The 19,042-nt window shown below is 56.0% G+C and overlaps 1 protein-coding gene across 2 annotated transcripts in view; it reads left to right on the top strand.

Annotated features, from left to right (window-relative positions):
• The first annotated feature begins 448 nt into the window (after positions 1-448).
• Positions 449-19,042, top strand: part of EPHB2 (EPH receptor B2) — a 92,680-nt gene continuing 74,086 nt past the window's right edge. For both annotated transcript variants that reach the window (XM_066334392.1, XM_066334393.1), the window contains exons 1-2: positions 449-520; positions 4,677-5,361. In XM_066334392.1, coding sequence (XP_066190489.1) covers positions 464-520; positions 4,677-5,361 — 742 coding nt within the window. In that variant the 5' untranslated portion in view covers positions 449-463. The remainder of the gene's footprint in view (positions 521-4,676; positions 5,362-19,042) is intronic.

Raw genomic sequence — 19,042 nt, forward strand, 5'->3', positions numbered from 1 at the left:
ATTCCTTCCCTATTCCTATATTCCCTGTTCTTTCCCTAAGCCCTATTCCTGGATAGGGAAAATTCCTTCATGGAGAGGGTGGTCAGGCATTGGCCAGAGCAGTGGTGGAATCACCATCCCTCGAGATGTTCAAAGAATGTGTGGCTGTGGCACTTGTGAACACGGTTTAATGATGAACATGGTTCTGGTGCTGGGCTGATGGTTGCACTTGACGATCTCGGAGGTCATTTCCAACCTAAACGTTCTGTGATTCCATGATTCTGCACGGGGGCCAGGCAGCAGTTGGGTGGAGGGACCAATACCTGGGTCCCCAGCTGAGGTGTGGCCAAAAGGCTCAGTGTGGGAAGGGCTCCAGCCCTGCAGGCCTGGGCTAGTGCTTTCCCACCTTTTCCTGTCTCCATCTTCAGTCCTTTTATCAGCATCCAGTGACTCTTTGTTTCCCCTTCCTTCCACAGAGACACTGATGGACTCCACAACGGCGACAGCAGAGCTGGGCTGGACAGTGCATCCTCCATCAGGGGTAAGGCATCACCTTAGGGGGGCCTGGAGCTGCTCTGGGGTCTCTTCTGTGTGGCAGCTTGGCCCAGCAAAAGTCAGGCACTGATGCACAGTGCCTTGGCCTTGTGGGAAGAGCACAAAAAGAGGTGGTAGTTGGGGTTTCCAGTAGTTTTCTAGGAGATGATACTCCAAAAAAAGCCCAGTGTTGGTGGGCTGTAATTCCCACCCCACAGAGTCAAACCAGTGTGGTGCTAGAGGAATCATGCTCTCCACAGAGCTGGCCTGCAGCCACCTAAAAATGAGGAGAGCAAGAAACAACCTGCCAAGGCCACCATCATTTGTCCACAGTGTCTCATTAGTTACTGCATTGCCTGTCACTTGGAGCAGGGTGAGGGCATTAGGCTCTGGTCCTGAAAGGACTGTCCAGCATCCCTGGCATCCCACAGGGAGATGTTTGCTGGCTCAGCAGAACTCTCTGCTTTACCAAGGTCAGGTGTACCCTGAGACACATCCAAAGACCACCCTGAAGAAGCTCCTTTAAAGAAGAGCTTGGGCAAAGCTTCATCATCATCAGGTTCATCCCCCAGAGGGTGCTGGGCACTGCTCAGGCTCCCCAGGGAATGGGCACGGCCCCGAGGCTGCCAGAGCTCCAGGAGTGTTTGTGCAGCACTCCCAGGGATGCACAGGGTGGGGTTGTTGGGTCAGGGTCAGGAATTGGACTCAATGATCCTTGTGGGCTCCTTCCAACTCAGAACATTCTGTGATTCTGTGATTTCTGCACCCTCCGCTCGTGGCAGAAAACCGGAGTGGAGCCACCTCTGTGTCCCTCGTGGGGCATCAAGGTGCTTCAGAGCATCCTGCCCACCTCTGCTGCAGTGACCAGAGCAGCCACAGACCCCCCAGACCTTGGGTGGCCCAATCCAGCCTGGCCCAAGCCTGGGGACACCTCCCATGCCCTGTGCATGGCAGCGGTGGCTCAGGCTCCGTCCCGCCTTCCATCCACCCTCCGCAGGGGCTGCATGAAGACGTTCCCGTGGCCCTCACCCCTGGGCTGACAGCATCCCCCCATCTGAGCCGACTTGGCAGAAGAGAAGAGAAGAAGCAGCCCAGAAGAGCCCGGTGTGGGGAGAATGAAGGGAGCAGGAGCGGCGTGGGCGCTGCCGGCCGGTCCCATCACCATGATAAAGGGCACGGCTGCCCCAGCCCCGCCGGTGCCCGCCGAGGGGGATGGCTGGCACACAATGGGCGGGAGCAGAGGTCAAGTCTTTTTCTCTCCTGGCCCAGCATTTCTTGTTTGCCGTGTTTCCATATGTGAAGCACGCCCTGCTCCCTCTCGGCAGCCCGGCCGTAATGAGGCCGGGGCCTGCTGGAAGCCGTCTCCCCGGGTTATTGTGCTGCTGCCTCCTTTTGAGCTCCCGGCATGTTAATTAGAGAGCCCAGAGAAAGGGAGAGGCTTCTAATTAAGCGTCGGGGAAGCGCAGGGGCTGGTGCACGGGGGTGATTTTCTCTCCCATCTGGGAAAAGGGAAGTCTGGAGCCAGCCGCTGGCTGTGGCAGGGATGTGGGAGGATGCTGGGGGACCCCAGCCCGGTCCCCAGGGTGCTCCCAGGTCCCTCATCAGGGTGGAGATGCTCATCTGGACAGTGCAGTGCAGTGCCAGTGGTTGGTGGGATCACCTCCTGTCTCCACCTCTGGGCAGGGCCCTCAGGGGGGGTGTGACACACGGTGCCCTGCTCTGTGCCCATCACAGGTGACAGTTCTGCAGTGCCTTCATGGCCTCGTATCCATGGGCAGGACAAGGCAGTGCATCCCATTCAGAGGTGACTGGCCAGGTTGGGTGCAGCCAGCATCACCTGGAAGACAGAAGCTGCTGTGTGCTCCTTTTCAGAGATTATTAAAGACCCCAAAGAGTTGCTTCATGTGTGGATCTGAAGCTCTTGTGGCGTTCATAGATGTCCCCAAGCCCTGCCTCCAGCTTCTCCTGTTCATCCCAAGCCCTGGAGACCCTCATTCCACAATGTGCTGCTCCTGCCTGAGCAAGGCTGAGCTCTCTGGGCTCGTGTCCTTACCCCCCCTGGGGGCTGGGCAGGTGTGGGTGGGGGGTCCCTTGGTCTTGGTGGCTGCCAAGGTGGGTGTCTGGAGTGGTCCAGGTGAGGGAGAGCCACATCAGAGCAGGGCAAGGGAAGGAATGTGCTTCTGCATGCCTTGTCCTTGATTCCCTCACCCCCCTCCCAACCAGTGCCCTGAAAAGCAGGGAGATCCTGCAATTTTCCACTAACACACCAAATTTATTTCTGGAAAACAAAGCAAATGCTCCGGCTGTGTTTTGCGAGGATGCTCTGCTCGTCCCCCAGCCCTGGCAGCAGATTTACAGCCACTGCCAATCTGAAGTGGTTGGAGCTGTTGGGGATCTTCCCTGACAGCCTTCTGTTGGGCTGTGAGTATTGATGTGCGAGGAGCAATCTGTCTCCCATCTCCTGAGCCTCTCTCCTCAGTCCTGGGTGCCCTTGTGAGCCCATTTACAACCTCAGGGGCTGGGAGTGCTCTGCTCCTGCAGGATTTTCCCTGGATTTGGTCCTGGCACTGCTGCTGGATCTGGGCTGTGCTGCTGCCCTGCCCTGGGTGTTGTGATCCTGCATCCAGGGCAGGGTTGTGCTTGGGGTGTAACATCCATGGGAAACAGCTCGGCTTCCACTTGAGGAGGTTTATGAACAAATTCAGAGGGAGATGTTCCAGCTGGCAGGGACTGTGTCACATGCCAGCAGGACTCTGGTCCCTGCTGCCAGGGTGCCCTGGGTGGGGATGGGACTGCAGGGAGATGCTCTGCACTCTGGCAGGGGCTGAGCTGGGGGAGATGCTCTGTGAGCTGAGGGTTCTTCTCCCACAAAGACCCTTCTCTGTTGCTCCTCCCAGAGAAGCAGTGGCCAGTTACACACTGCAGCTCATGTCCTGCATCCCCCACTCAGAAGCAGCCCCATCCTACACAGAATGGAGACAACAAGTGCTGGAGGATTTGAGGAAAAAAACCAGCCTGGAAAAAAGGCAAAAAGCTGGAGAAGGCCAGGAGATGTCACAGCAGCCCTGAGCTTTGTGGGGTCCAAAGGGGACAGCTGGGACTGTGTCAGGGGGGGTTTAGACTGGATGTTAGGAAAAGGTTCTTCCCCCAGAGGGTACTGGGGCACTGTCCAGGCTCCCCAGAGAATGGTCACAGCCTCAAGGCTGCCACAGCTCCAGGAGTGTTTGGACAGCACTCTCAAGCACGGGGGGAGATTGTTGGGGTGATTGTGCAGGGCCAGGAAGTTGACTTGATGATCCTTGTGGGTCCCTTCCAGCTCAGGATATTCTCTTCAGTAATTCTACAGAGCTTCCTCCAGAGCTGGCAGAGTCAGTCAGCTGGGGGGAGCTGGGCAGAGCTTCCCATGGGGAAATCTGTCAGCTCCGAGCTGTCTTGCTGGGAAGGATGTTGCTGTCATGGCACAGCTCACAGACATGTCTGCATCTCACAGATCCCGTTCAGGACAGATGGGGCTGGGAGGATCTGAGCACCTGCTGGAGGAACCCAAAGCATTTGACCCTCAAGGGGGCAGGGATAAGGGCTCCAGTGGCACTTACCCAGCACTTCCCTTTTTGGGAACACAGCGGGATTGGCCCTTCCTGTCCCTGGGAAGAGGCACTGGGTGCAGCCAGCCAGGAGGTTTTGTGGCTTGTGGGGTAGCAGGTGCTGTCTGCCATGTCTGTAACCACAGTGGCACTGGTGGGAATCCTTGTGCACAGGGCACCATGTTCCTTTGCCAGAGCACAGCCGTGGGCACAGCCCCTACTAAAACCACTTCTGCAGAGCAGTGGCCTTGCTGTCCCACCCGCAGCACAGAGGCTTGGCCGTGAATCCAGGCATGGTGCTGGTGGCACTGAGGTGGCCCCGAGGAGCCCCTTTGTCCCTACAGTGTGGAGCCTGCCTGGGGCATGGTGTGGGTCCAACCCTGCCCGAGCAGGTACATGGCACCTGCAGGGGGGTGCTGGGATGAGGTGCTGGGCACTCTGGGACAGCCTGAGGGATGGGATGGGCACAGAGAGGTGCTGGCAGAGCCTGCTTGGCACGTGGTGGGGATGGGAAGAGGTGAGGAGGGTGGGGAGCAGCCGTTCAGTGCAGCCCCTTGACTGTCTGTGTCCTGCCCGCAGTGGGAAGAGGTGAGTGGGTACGATGAGAACATGAACACCATCCGCACCTACCAGGTGTGCAACGTCTTTGAGTCCAGCCAGAACAACTGGCTCAGGACCAAGTACATCCGGAGGAGAGGAGCACACCGCATCCACGTGGAGATGAAATTCTCTGTGCGGGACTGCAGCAGCATCCCCAATGTGCCAGGCTCCTGTAAGGAGACTTTTAACCTGTACTATTTCGAGTCGGACTTTGACTCGGCCACCAAGACTTTTCCGAACTGGATGGAGAATCCGTGGATGAAGGTGGACACCATTGCTGCCGACGAGAGCTTCTCGCAGGTGGACTTAGGTGGACGGGTGATGAAGATCAACACCGAGGTGCGCAGTTTTGGGCCTGTCTCCAAGAATGGTTTCTACCTGGCCTTCCAGGACTATGGGGGCTGCATGTCCCTGATCGCCGTCCGTGTCTTCTACCGCAAATGTCCCCGTGTCATCCAGAACGGGGCCGTCTTCCAGGAAACGCTGTCGGGGGCAGAGAGCACCTCGCTGGTGGCAGCCAGGGGCACGTGCATTGCCAATGCTGAGGAGGTGGACGTGCCCATCAAGCTGTACTGCAACGGGGACGGGGAGTGGCTGGTGCCCATCGGCCGCTGCATGTGCCGGGCTGGTTACGAGTCGGTGGAGAACGGGACCGTCTGCAGAGGTAACCACGGGCTCACCTCTGCTGCTGGGGGATTTGCATCTGGGATCTGCATGAACCCGCTGGGAGGGACCTCTTTGGGCATGTGTGGAGGCTGACTCCTTCCCCAGCTCCTCACTCCCTGCCCTAGGCTGTGTGTGACCTCTGGGTCTCACGTTGTCTCACGTGTTGCTGGTGCCATCCATGCTCTCCAGTTTTTTGGAGGCACACACGTGTGGTGCATGTCACCAGTCTGCAGTGTCCTCCCAAAATACTGGGGCTGTTATGCTGTTGGTTTTGGTCTGTGCTTTGGCGTGGGCTGAATCTCTTCTTGGATGAGGGGAGTGGGAATGCAGGGCCCCAAAAGGGTGCAGTGGGAGGGAGCAGGTTGTCTACAGTGTTTTCCTGGTGTGGTGCAAATGGCCCAGGGTGGGACATGGCCATGGCTTGTTCAGAGCTACCTGACCCCTGTACTCCTCAACTGCCAGAGGTTTCCTGCCCTGTAAATGTTGTGCCTCTGGAGATGTTCTCCTGCCTCTGGAGATGTTCAGAGCAGACTCAGTGAGTGCCTGCTGAGCTCAGCTGAGCACCATGGTGCCAGTGTGGTCCCACGCCAGCCAGAGGCTCAGCACCCCCTCCCTGAGTTGATGTCTGTGCTCCTGTCCAGTCATACATGGGCTCGGGAAGGTTGAGAAAGCAGCTCCTGGGGTTGTTGGGAGGGAGGTGGGGACCCCAGAGCTGTGTGATGAGCACCTGCAGCTGTGCCATGCATGGAGCAAACCACAGAGTTTGGCAAACGGGATCTTTTTCCCCCTGTCCTGGCTGAACATCCAAATCCTTGTGCGGTTCCAATAGCATCGGCACACTCCAAGCGGAGCCAGGGCTTCTGAGATCAATTATAGATATGTCTGTGGCCACTGCAGAGCCAAGGGAGGAGCTGTGTCTCCACCCTCCTGGCTGTGAAGGGGTGGCTGAGTAGAACCAAGCACGGGGAAGGTGCTGCTAGCAGGAGACAGACACACTGGAGAGCGAAATGGACAACCTGATTGTGCTCAGTAGGGACTGCAGGGCTGTCTGGTCCCCTTGGAGAGGGCTCCATGTCTGCTTCTGGTGGCTGGGCTGCTCATGCACCCAAAACCCAGGTCCTGGTGTGCAGTGGGGATCATTTAATATCCATGATTTCAGCTGCTCCTCACTTAGCCACCGAATGCTTCTTCCCACCGAGCTCGGGCAGATCAAGTGTCTTCCAGCCTTAGCAGGGCCGGGGATGGGGACAGCAAGGAAGTTCTGCTGGAAGCTGAGCCCGGCTAATCCCTGCCTCGAAGGGCAGACGGGGCTTTTACAACTCCCAAGTGAAGCATCCGTGGCAGCCCCAGAAAGCCCCAATGGCTGGTTTTAACCCGAGCCGAGCCAGCCCTGCACGGTGCTTTGCTCTGCTGCAGCCGGGGTTTCGTGGGGAGCTCCCAAACTGCGAGCGCAGCCAAAGGGACCCCTCCTGCAGAGCCCTGTCCCCGCAGGCTGCGAGGGAGCACAGCAGGCCGAGGAGAGAGCCAGGAGGAGGGAGAGGCCGGTCCCCTCTTTGTCTGGGCAGCAGCAGGATTTTGGGAGGTCCGGTACCTCGGCAGCTGTTTCTGCAGCCGGTGCTGGCGAGCGCCGGCCCCGCGCTCCCCGCCCTCATTAATCACGCGGTGGCCGGCAGCCCATCGTCTCCGTGGGGCAGCTGGCTCCGGGCCTGCCTCCTTTCCCCTTTTCCCTTTTCCCTTGTCCCTTGTCCCTTTTCCCTTTTCCCTTTTCCCTTTTCCCTTTTCCCTTTTCCCTTTCCCTTTTCCCTTTCCCTTTCTCTTTCCCTTCCCTTTTTCCTTTTCCCTTACCCCTTTCCCCTTTCCCTTTTTCCTTTTCCCTTTTCACTTTCCATTCTCCTTACCTTTCCCCTTCTTCCCCTTCCCCTTCTGTTTCCCCTCCCCCTTCACCTTCCTCATCTCCTTCCCTTCCTATTCCCTTCTTCCCCTCTCCTTTCCTTTCCCTTCCCCTTTGCTCTTTGCCTTCACTTTCCCCGTTCCTTCTTTCCCTTCCGCTCCTCCTGCGGGGTGGAATCAAGGCTGGCTGAGCCCCAGGACAGTGCCCCACTGGGACACCCCTTCCATTTTTCCCTGGCAGCCCCAAGAAGAGGAGTGGGGACTGGGAGGAGAGCCAGACACAGAGTTGGCAGGACAGCCACGGCATCCCCATCTCGCAGCCCTCCCGGTGAGCCCCCAAAGGGCCGGGAAGGGGCTGGTGGCCCCGGCTCTGCTCGGGAAGGAGCCGCGGGATGTTTCCCTGCATCCCTGCCCTCCTGCCGCCGGCTCCCTGCCCCTGCTCCCCGCCGAGGCAGCGGCACAGCCGCCTGGCTTGGAGCGAGGACTCCCTCCTCCATGTGGCTGGCAGGTTTGCTCGTGTTTCCAGGGGTGGGAGGGAATCTGGGCCCCTCTCCAGAAGCAAAACAAAAGCAAATCCGAGCTGGCTTTTGGGGTGAAGTTCTCTCACACGCTCAGGCGCACAAACAGGACGTGGCAGGGAGCGTGGGGGGCCGTGGCCCTGCCCCACCGAGGCCTCTAGGTGCAGAAGGACATCCCAAGGAATGGACAGTCCTTCTGTGCAGCTGGAAGGAGTTGCTCATTTTCTCTGCCGGGCTTTTCATCTGGCTAATAGCGCACCAGCCCGCTGGCGGCGGCGTGCACGAGGGATATTTATGGAGGAAGTTCATGCATCTAACAGCTTAAGCTCTTCTAAGCTCGCAACCCCAGCACAAAAGGATTTGGGGGCAGTTAACAATTCTGTGTGGTTAAGAGATTTTCATTTCGCCGGGCCTGGCTCGCTGCTCCCGCAGGGCTCTGCCTGCCTGCTCCTCACCGGAGAGGGGCTCCACACACGCCCCGTCCTCCCTGCTTCACCTTCTGCTCCCTGCCTGCGTCTTTTCTCTCCATCTCCCTGTTCTTTGTCTGCGCGTCCCCCCTTCTCTCCCCTCCCCGTCCCTCCCATGCAGCACACGAAGCGCGTTTCTCCCTCTGCCTGCCGTATCCATTGGCTCCGCTCAGCCACGGCGGAGGCAGAGCCATTGTGCTGCCTGGGCAGAGGATGGACGCTGCCTGTGCCTGCTCAGGGACAGCAGCTGATGGCTGCTGCTCCCAGCAGTTCGGTCCTTCATCCTTCCTGCAGCTCCTCTCCATCACAGCGGGGATCTCTGCTCCCCGCGGTCTCTTTGTTGTGCTCCTACAGCACCGAGAGCGCCGGGAGTCCTGGTCTTGCTGGAGTGACAAGGGGTGGGTTTGCCCTGCAGAAGGTGGTGGCGACACTCATCTGACATCTGGTGTCATCCCTTGGGGTCACAGGCCTTTCTGAGGAGGAGAGGAGCTGGTGACCTGATGGGAAGAAGAGAAACCAGGTCAGACTCAGGCTGACAGCTGTCTTCTCCGTGGCTCTCTTCTCTGCCCCTCTGTTCCACTTCGGTGAGAGCCTCCTGCAATGCTGCCTTCAGCTCTGGGGCCCCCAACATCAGAAGGATGTGGAGCTGCTGGAGTGAGTCCAGAGGAGGCCACGGAGATGTTCTGAGGACTACAGCCCCTCTGCTCTGCAGCCCAGCAGGGAGAGCTGGGGGTGTTCACCTGGAGAGGAGAAGCTCCAGGGAGAGCTCAGAGCCCTGCCAGGGCCTAAAGGGGCTCCAGGAGAGCTGCAGAGGGACTGGGGACATGGGATAGAGGGACAGGACACAGGGAATGGCTTCCACTGCCAGAGGACAGGGAGAGATGGGATTTTGGGTAGGAATTGTTCCCTGTGAGGGTGGGCAGGCCCTGGCACAGGGTGCCCAGAGCAGCTGTGGCTGCCCCTGGATCCCTGGCAGTGCCCAAGGCCAGGCTGGATGGGGCTTGGAGCAACCTGGGACAGTGGAAGTTGTCCCTGCCCACGGCAGGGGTGGCACTGGATAGTCTTTAAGGTCCCTTCAACCCAAACCATTCTGCAATTCTCTGATTTTGCAGCTCAAGGAGGAGCTGGGTCTCCCCTGAGGGGAGTCCCTGGGCTCAGCAGGGTCCCCTCCCCTGCCATGACTTTGATGTCCAGGGCAGCAGACCTGTCACCACCCCACCTTGTATGGGGGACACAGGCTCAGGCGTGACAAGCACGTGTGACAACCCCTGAGCCATCCCTCCAGCACAGAGGGTGGGAAGCAGCCAAGCTGTCCTTGGGATTTGGAGGGGGCCAAGTATGTGCTGAGGGTTGAGAGCAGCTTCCCAGTGTGCTGGAGCAGGGCCTGTCCGAGCTGTCTCACACTCACAGCCCATGAGGACGTGATGTTTTCATGATAAGAGGCTATTTATGGCTCTGTGCCTGTTTGGGGTCTGGGCCTCCTCTGATAGTGCAGGACCCAGCCAATAAATTGTATGGCTCTAGGGGTAATCGAGTTCTTCCAGGAAGCATTCCTGGTTGAACTGGAGCAGATACAGCCAATTGTTCTGGAAATGTTTCCAGAGGCAGAGAACTGCCCGTTAAATGCTTCCAGAGGTTGTTCTTGCCTTCCTACTCTGCTGTGCCTGGCTCCCACCTCAGAGAACTTCATCCATCCCCACACCTCGGTGCTCCCTGTGCCTGTTTAAGGGTAGTCTTTGGCCCCTGGTCCTCTGGTAAGGTTTTCAGCCAACTTTTTTGGCTCTTTGCAGCCCTTGGCACTGCTTTATCCTTTCCCTTGGCAGATCCAGTTCCCCACATCCAGGCTGCTCATGGCAGTCAGCTGCGTGCCAGAGGGGATGCTGAGATTCCCTCTGCCTACACCCTCCCTTTGTACAACTCTTTTGGCAATGGCACTTTTCTGTGTGCTTTTGAAGGATCCTCATCTTTCCTTGTGGTACTGGGAGAACTGGGGCTGCATCCTTGTCCCTGTAGGTGTGATGTGACACATTTGTACTGAAATGCACATTCCTCGTGCCCGCTTCCCCGGGGAATCAGGATTGCTGTATCAGGATCCCATCATTCTCAGTATTTAGCACACCACAGCTTCCATGTCAACAGCTCACTTTATTGGGAGCACTTTGGGCTTTCTCCTGGGTCATTGATAAAAATGTTAAACAGCCCAGAGGCACATTTGTTGGCTGCAGCAGGAGCAGCCCCGCTCAGATGTGCGGCCGCACCGCCTTCCGCCTGCCAAGTTTTAATTCATCGAGGATGTCCCACGGTGTCGGTGGAGCCACTGATTTCAGAATCAAAATATCCCCTGTGCTAGCCAGGGAAAGGCTCTGCAGAGGTTTGGGTGTGTGGCATTAATGCCGTTACCCCCCCAGTCAATCTTGTAATTGCATCAAAAACCCATACAAGGCTAATTTGCCCTAATCTGTTTTCCCTAAGTGCACATAGGCTGGCACTACTGTCCCTACCTTCCTGTAATCCCTGGCTGACCCAGTCCTGGAGCTGTCACAGCCTCATTCGACTGGTACTGACATTGGAAAGGCTAAAATAGCCACAACTGCCTCGTTTAGCAAATAGCTTTTCCCTCCATCTCTGAGACACCCTGTTGCCTCGCGGTGTGTGGAAAGGGAGCAGTGAGCGTGCCCCAGCCCATCAGCCCTCTCCCTACACCCCTGAGGTAGGGGCTGCCCTGACAGTCTCATTTCGCCATGTTTAACTTTAGTGGCTGCTATTTAACATCTTGAGTTACTGCTGGAATGGAAAGTATTCCACCATCATCCTCGAAGATGATTACATCACCTGGCTCCTTCCCAAGTACAAAACAGGAATTTGTCTGCCTTTTCTACAGGCTTGTTGACAATATGAATGCTCCCAGCCGGCCGGGGGCTCGGTGGCATTGTTGGATACTGCTTTTGGGGCTTCTCCCTCTCCTCCCTCTCTGTCTGGGAAGCAAGAATACAGAGTCTTTCTTTCCATGGCTTTGATTCTTCTTGCTGACCTCTCCATGTTGTGAATCCAATTAGGGCTGTGGTGGAGGCTGCAGCTGCTCACTGGGAGCCACTCCACACCTGCCTGCTGCTTGTCCCCTGCACATTCCTGTTGGGCTTTGGGCTTTGGGAGGTTGGAATGGGCCCCGGGGGAGCTCGGCAGAGCACGGGGGTGTCAGACAGGGGGGTTGAGGTATTGATTTGCTGGCAGTGTGAAGCCCCAGGAGATGCTGATCTCACAGGGAGGGTCACAGATGATCCAGGAGTGAGGCAAGAGCTGTGCCCCCAGAGGAGGGAGATGGACCGCTCACTTTGGAGCAGGAAATGCAGCTTCTGAGGAGCTGCACCTTCTTGGGAAACGACAGGAATGAGAGTTCCTCTCTCATTTGGCTTTCGAGGCAAGGAATGGACTGAGACCTTCCACAGAAGTATTTTCTCTACAGAAAGGGAGGAGATGAGGTTTTCCAGGACGTGAGGGTGGATTTTGAGCAGCAGGAGGTTGCAGAGTTCTCCCAGCCCTGCTTTGATGGTGTAGGAAAGAACTCAGCAGGATGCACGAGGTGGCCTGAGAGCAGCCCGGGGAAGCCCAGAGGGGAACAGCATCTTCTCATTTATCAGTGTGGGCAGGTCACAGATCCCTTGGGTTGGAGGAAAAGATGGAGATCTCAGGTCCAGCAGAACCCAGCAGCAGTTTCCTGATGGAAATTGCTCAGAGGAACACGGTGGAGTTTTGCACTGCCTCTGTGTGCCACAGCTGCTGCTTCCCGGTGCCTTTGCCCCAGCCCCTTCATCCCTCTGCTCAGGGTCTCACAGTGATTTGGGTTGGAAGGGATCTTGAAGATCACACAGAGCTTTGGGGATGGTCTCTGCCCTCCTTCCCACCCTGGGACAGGCTGTTCCCCACATCCCACTGTGCTGGGACCAGCGAGGAGATGTGGGGAGTGAGTGAAAGCAGACCTGGGGCTGGTGACCCCTCCGGGGCACAGGGACACGCCGTAACTTTCCTGGAGCCGATGTGTACCCAGGAGAAAATCTCCCCCGGCTTATTTTTACATGATGAAACAGCATTTTGGATCAAACACCACATTCCTGATGCTGCTACACCCATGTGAGCAGGGAATAGCAGCTCTGGCAGCATCCTGTGCCAACACCAGTGGGAGAGCAGCGTTTATTCCTCTCTCTCCTTCATTGGCCTCCCCTTCCCCCTCTCCCCCCTTTTATTTTTTTTTTTTTTTTTTCTGAGAAAAGTGGTAAACATTAATAGGAGCTGGAATGAATAGCTGGGATTCAGGCCCAGGATTCCAGGATTTTAACTCATTATTGCCATAAAATGAAGGCAATGTGGGGTTTTTTTGCCATTAGTTTTTTCCTTTGATTGAAAGCGCTCAGAGATCTTGAGGGGGAAGGAGGATTTTTCCTTGAATTCCTCACAGTGCTGGATTTTTATGGGGCAAGAGGAGAATATTTTTTTCTTCTATGTTACTTGAGGAAAATTGGAGAAAATACTGCTTTTGAGGATTTTTTTTTCTTTTTTCTTTGAAATTTTTCAGCAAGTTGGGCCAAAGCCAAGAGACTGTGTTGAACATTTAATTTTGGGAAATACCCTCCAACATTCTCTGCGCTGATTTAGAGTTTTTCTGATGTCAGATGAGTCAGATGTGCTCAGTAAGATCACAGCTCTTTGATTTTAGCCACACAAGGTAAAAACCTTACAGAGAATTTAATCTATAAGCCATGATTAGCTTAATTAGCTCCAGGGAAACTCGTTATTGTTCCCCATATGCCTTAGAAACATAATCTGTCACTGGGAAGTGTACAGAAAAGTCCCCATAAAGGTTGGGAAATGGAATCAAAGTGTTCATAGCTCACACAATGGCTCTGTTAACACACACCAAGCTTCAAACGAGGTTTAATTAGGTTTGGCCAAGGAAAATACACTTTTACTGTCATGTTTTGAAGGAGACCTTAAGTTTGGTGGCGCTGCTCTGTGATGCCCAGTCCTTGTGTGGCTAGTTGGAACTCAAACACCTCCTGCCTCCCCCTCCAGACCCTTCCCCATTCCTGAGGACCTTCTTTGGATGCTCCCCAAGAGCTTAAACAGAAGAGGCTCTGAACCACATCCTGAAGTTCTCTGAGTTTTCCTCCCCTGGGGCAGCAGCCCTCTGCCCATCTGGCTTGGATGCTTTTGCTGGAGTCTGAGTACTGGGGAAACTGTAGCACCAGAGAGAATGGAAATTTGCAGGATGGCAAGTCTTGGAGACTGGAAAATGAGGAGCAGGGAATAGCATGAGCAAGAAAGGAGAAGTCACTGGGTCTGGAAAGCAGCCTGGGAGAGGGAGGCAGGAAAAGGTTGTGGTCAGACCTGGAGCCAGCAGCTCTGTGTGTTGGCACCCAGAAGGGGACCTGTGTGAACACATTGTGACAACCTGTGAAGCCTTTCCAGGTTTCTGCAGCAAGATCTTCAAAAGCTGAGATCTCTTCCTCTCCTCAGCGTGTTGAAATGACACCTGCTAAGGTGTTGGCATCTTCCTGGAGTCCTTGGAGGTAACCCAGGGATTTTGGCTTTGCTGCTTGTGTCAGAAACCAGAGAGACCTGAGCAGAAACTGGTGTTTTCAGTTGGCCAGTGGGAATCTTGAGTGTGGGGCTCTTCTCCCCAGGCCCTTGGGCTGGTCCCCAGCTCCAGGAAGGGCTGTGGGCACCACAGGGATGCAGCAGCAGCCAGGGATGGGCATCCCTGCACCATTTAGTGAGAGCCCTCTGTGAGATCCACAGGCTGGAAGTAACTCCTATGACCAGGAGCAAATTCAAACTGCATTTTGAGGGAATGTCTTGAGGATTTGGGCGCTGACAGTTTTCAACGATGACAACTTCCTACTTTTAGAGTCTTTTTGGCACTTTCAGACTATTGGAACTTCTGGAGCTCACAGAGCCCCTGTGTTCAAGACCGTTGTTAAGGCTGAAACCACAGCCAGCAATTTCCTTCCAAAACACGATGATCCCCAGAGTCCTGTGGTTGTTACACCCGCAGCTGGACAGGAACAGGAGCAGAGTGAACAATAAATGACCACGTGAGAAAGGGTTTGTCATTCAACCTGTCAAAACACCCAAACCCTCCAGATCAGTCAGAATTCCAGTGCAGCCTGAAGTGGAGCCCCTGGAGCAGTGACACTCCTGCTTTGCTCCCCCTGGCATTTCTCTGAGCCTGGATGGAAAAGGCTGTAGTGACCTGTGAGGTGGCTGCAGGAACAGCACACTCCATGGAGTGCCCCACATCTGCCTTTTATGGCCCAGGCTCTCCAGGAGGCTCCGGGGGGAGGCAGGAAGGGGCTGTGTTGGCTCTTGGGCAGCAGGGAGTGGTTCAGATGACACTGTTCCCCTTTGTGGCTGCCCCTCAGGACAGCCCGTGCTGGGCAGGGTGTCTGAGTCCCCCTGGGACCTGCAGGATGGATGGATGGGGGCTCAGGCAGTGGCCCCAAGTGCCCATGTGTGTGGCACAGGCAGGATGCAGGACATTGCTGGGCATCACACCTTTAACCTGGAATTCCTGAGGGACTGATCTCTCTCCTGAGACATTTCAGTGGAAACCAACTGGTTTTTTCCGAGCCTTTTTCTGCCCCTTTCCCTCCCCTTCCTTTTACCTTATCCCTCATCTCATGTATGGTGACAGTTCTGCAGTCCCTGTCCATGTTGCTGTCACCATGATCCCAGAGGATTATTTTGGCAGATTCCCTGTTCACTCCCACCGAGATGGTTTGGGATCTGAGAAGCAGCTTTGGCTCTCAGGGATCTCAAGGGAGGAGGATGAGGAGAAGGTGATTCCTCAGTGGATGCTGGAGCTGCTCCCTCATGCCAGCCATCACCCAGAGGATTCCCAAAGCTGAAGGCAGGAAGCTCAGGAGGGTTTATCCCAGTGGGAATACTCCTGCTGCAGACCTTTCCTTGCAGCACGGTGAGCAGAATTAATTCTGAGCCTTTCCCTGCATCCCTGCAGCCTCATTAATAAAACAGAACGAGCAAAAGCAGGGAAAACAGGAATAGAAGAAACATTTGGGGAATGACTCATAGACAGAGAAGCTTCTCATCCCCCTTTCCCTACAGTGCACCCCAATGATGGATTAAAGGCTGCCTTCCTTTGCCCGGGCAGTGCTGTTTGTCCTGGTCTGGGGACAGTGAGCGCTGCCATCCTGTCACCTCCACAGCTCCCAATGGATCCAGGCAGGAATGATGGTGTTTGACTCTCAATTTACACCCTGGGAGTGAACTTGTGGCACCAACTGAAGAGTAAGAGACGAGGGAGGCGTTGTAGGAAAAATAATAATCTCCAGGTTTTCTCCAGCTTGCTTTTCCATGCAGGCAAATCCCAGCCTGAGGACCTTCCTGGAGCGTGTCCAGAGACAGGAATAGAGCTGGGGAAAAGTCTGAAGCATGAGTCTGATGAGGAGTGGCTGAGGGAGCTGGGAAAGGGGCTCAGCCTGGAGAAAAGGAGCTCAGGGGGAACTTGGGGCTCTGCACAACTCCCTGACAGGAGGGGACAGCCGGGGGGGGACTGGGCTCTGCTCCCAGGGAACAGGGACAGGACAAGGGGAAACAGCCTCAACTTGTGCCAGAGCAGATTTAGTTGGATATAAGGGAAATTTCTTCATGGAAAGGGTGGTCAGGCATTGGCACAGGCTGCCCAGGGCAGTGGTGGAGTCCCCATCTCTAGAGGTGTTGAAACAACAGCTGGATGTGGCACTTGGGGACACGGTGGATCTGACACTTCTGATTTAATGACTGGACTCGATGATCTTGGAGGGCTTTTCCAGCCATAGGGATTCTATAAAAGGAGATGGCAGGAGGCTCTGGTTCAGCCTCAGTGAGTGCTTACTCTGCTTGGAGTTCTGCTTTCCAGAGGGGATTATGAGGCAGGAGAGGAATGCCACTCTGCCCGGTGCTCACTCACGTTGTCACCATGTGTACGGCTAATCTGGAAACAGAGTGACAAATCTGAGCGTGTGTGTCTTCATGATACCCTATAATTAGAACTGGTCTTTTTTTTTTTTTTTTTTTTTTTTTCCTTCTTTTTTTTTTTTTTTCTTCCTGAAAGTTTTGCTGTCTGGCACAGATGGAAGTGATCCCAGTTTGTTTTTGTGTCTCTTGAATTAGAGCGTGGCTGCTCTTTCCAGGATTTCCCAGGCAAAAATATTCACATGAGGACCTGCCCAACACGCAGGGTGGGTCCTCTGGGACGTGGTTTTGGGTTTTTTTGGCTCTCTGCACCTTTGCAGGAGCCATGGTGGGATTTACTCTTGTCCAAGGGCTGGTTTTCCAGCCCTTTCAGATGCAGGGCAGACATGGAGCACGTCAGGAAAGGGGACACGGGGGAAAAGAGTTGGAGCAGAGCTGAGCACAGGGTTCACGCTGAAGCCAGGTTTGCTGCTCAGTGCTGCCTGAAGAATCCTGGAATGGTTTGGGTTGAAGGGACCTTAAACAACCTCATCCAGGAGCACCTTGTCTTGGTAATGTCCATCACACCTTCCTCTACCCCAGCTTGGTCCCAGCCCCGTCCAGCCTGGCCTTGGGCACTCCCAGGGATGGGGCAGCCACAGCTGCTCTGGGCAAACGAGAACAGAGGCAGTGATGTTTCTCTGGCAGCAGAATTCCACCCTCCATCCCAGGTTTCCTGAGCCCGGGGCTCAGAAGGGCTGTGGGGAGCTCAGAAGGGGTTGCCCGGGCAGGGCTGCGGTAGCAGGACACGTGGCACCCCCAAAGCAGCACCAGACCGACTGGTTGGTGCATTTTGGGGATGCCCCCCTGCCGTGATGGGGTTTCCATGGGAACCAGAGTCGTGATTTCCTGCGTGCTGATGTGCTGGAAGGCCAAAAGCAAAGGTGGGAGGGAGGAAGCAGAGGATGGTGGGCAGCAGCTCTCCCTGGGGAGCCTCAGCCCCGGAGGATGGAGGAGAGGAGGGAAGGAGGACATTTTGCTGCTCTGAGCTGTGGTACCTGCACTTCAGGGAGACGCTGTGATGTCCCTAGTGCTCAGAGCATGGCCGGGAGCAAGGAGCAGCCCTGGAAAGGGCTTTGTGGGGACAGCATCCCTGCAGAGGAGGGGCTGGGGTGTGTCAGCTCAGGCTGTGAGCCGCGCTGGGGAGCCCAGCAGGAGCTGGCAAGGACACAGCACTGTGACAGAGCTCCATGGCAGTCCAGAGGGCTCACTAATAAGCAGGGTTCATTAATTAGAGAGGAGCTGCAGCAGCAGCACTCTTGGTGGCTGGTCTGTGGCCTGGCTGGGTGCAGTGACCAGAGCAGGGCTGAGACCCCAGCAGGGCTGAGGTGACACCTCTGCACACAGACTACGTGTCACCTCAGCCAGGTGCTCCAGGAGGGTGGCATCCCTCAGGCAGCTGCTGGGTCCCCACACGGGCACATCTGGCCCACATCTGGTGCCAAGCACCAGATCTGTAGGGGTCCCAGGCATGAAATCCTGCCTGCATCCTCCTTGGAGCGTGGGTGTGTCCCTCTCTGGGCACTGCCCTGGCACTGCCACACCTGCCCCCCGGGGCTGATGTCCCCATGTCCCCAGTGTCACCCGCCGCCTTTGAACCCCCGGCCGGGTTGTGGCTGCGGCGGCACCGAGTGCTGGAGCTGCGAGCAGACTGGAAATGTCTTTTGTCAAAGCTTGAGATGCCTCCAACCTCCTTTAATTAAAGACAATTACTGCTTTCAGCCCCTCTTCACAGCTCAGCTGGGTTGTTTGCAAACACACAGCTGCGGGAGGCTTTGTGCCCCTCTCCGAGTCCCGCTTCCCTGGAGACGAACAGAGGTTTCTTTATGATCCGCCTTGGGCTGGCAAGCAGCTGAGGGAGAGGAGGGCTGCCCTGGCTGCTGGGGTGGTTGCTGGAGCAGTCCTGCCTGCTCCTGTCCAGCCCCTTCTGCCAAACTTCTGCCTGGAGCGGCCAGCGGCTGCTGCCAGAGGCGTGGAGGGAGCGAAAGTGGGGATGGAGCGTGGGGAAGGTGCATCTTGCCCGCCAGCAGAGCAGCCCTGGCACCTCTCAAAGGGTGCTTTTCAATAACTCCGCCGAGTTAGCCGTGACTTCGCATCGCCTCCCTGCGAGAGCTGCACGGGCAGCCCAAATCTGGGCTTTTCCTCACCCGAAACAAAAGTCTGAACCCTCTCTGTGAGCAATAACCCCCTTTTTCTGTGCTTGAATAACTCGAGAGGCGGCCAAACGGAGCTCAACCAAACTTTCCAAAACATTTCAGGGCTGGCAGGAGAACAAGCAGCATCCAGTGCGGCCCTCTGGGATGCTGTTTCCAAAAATACGAGCCCCCGGCGCGTGAGGCTGTCTGGGAGCCCTGGCTGTAGTGCAGCCCCCAGCCCTGCCAAGGCCGTGGCTTCTCCCTTTTTCCAGGTGCTAATGGTGTCCTCGGGGACGGGGGAGGCAAAGGGGGAGGCCTCTGCCTGCCTTGGAAGCGTTTGGTTGTTAAATGTGCATGGTAAGTGCTCAGCCGTGGGGCTCAGGGGAGCCAAGATCCTTTTTGAGCCTCTAACAGCCTGACACTGCTCTGTCTTCTCAAATTCATTTTGCAGCTCCAATTCCCTGGCGAGCACTAATCACTGGGCTGAGCATGAAGGGAAACATACCCCTCGAATGGGAAGCCCAGAAGCTCTTTTCCCCTTAAACAGCCTCTCTGTGGACATCTTTGATCTGTTCTGGGGGTGGTTTCTTATTCCACAGCAGGCTCTGGGAGGCCAGCAGAGGATTGGAGCTTGCCTCCTAGGACAGGTTTAGATGCACGTG

This window comes from Sylvia atricapilla, chromosome 22, assembly GCF_009819655.1.
Source record: "Sylvia atricapilla isolate bSylAtr1 chromosome 22, bSylAtr1.pri, whole genome shotgun sequence".
Classification (NCBI taxonomy): Eukaryota; Metazoa; Chordata; class Aves; order Passeriformes; family Sylviidae; genus Sylvia; species Sylvia atricapilla.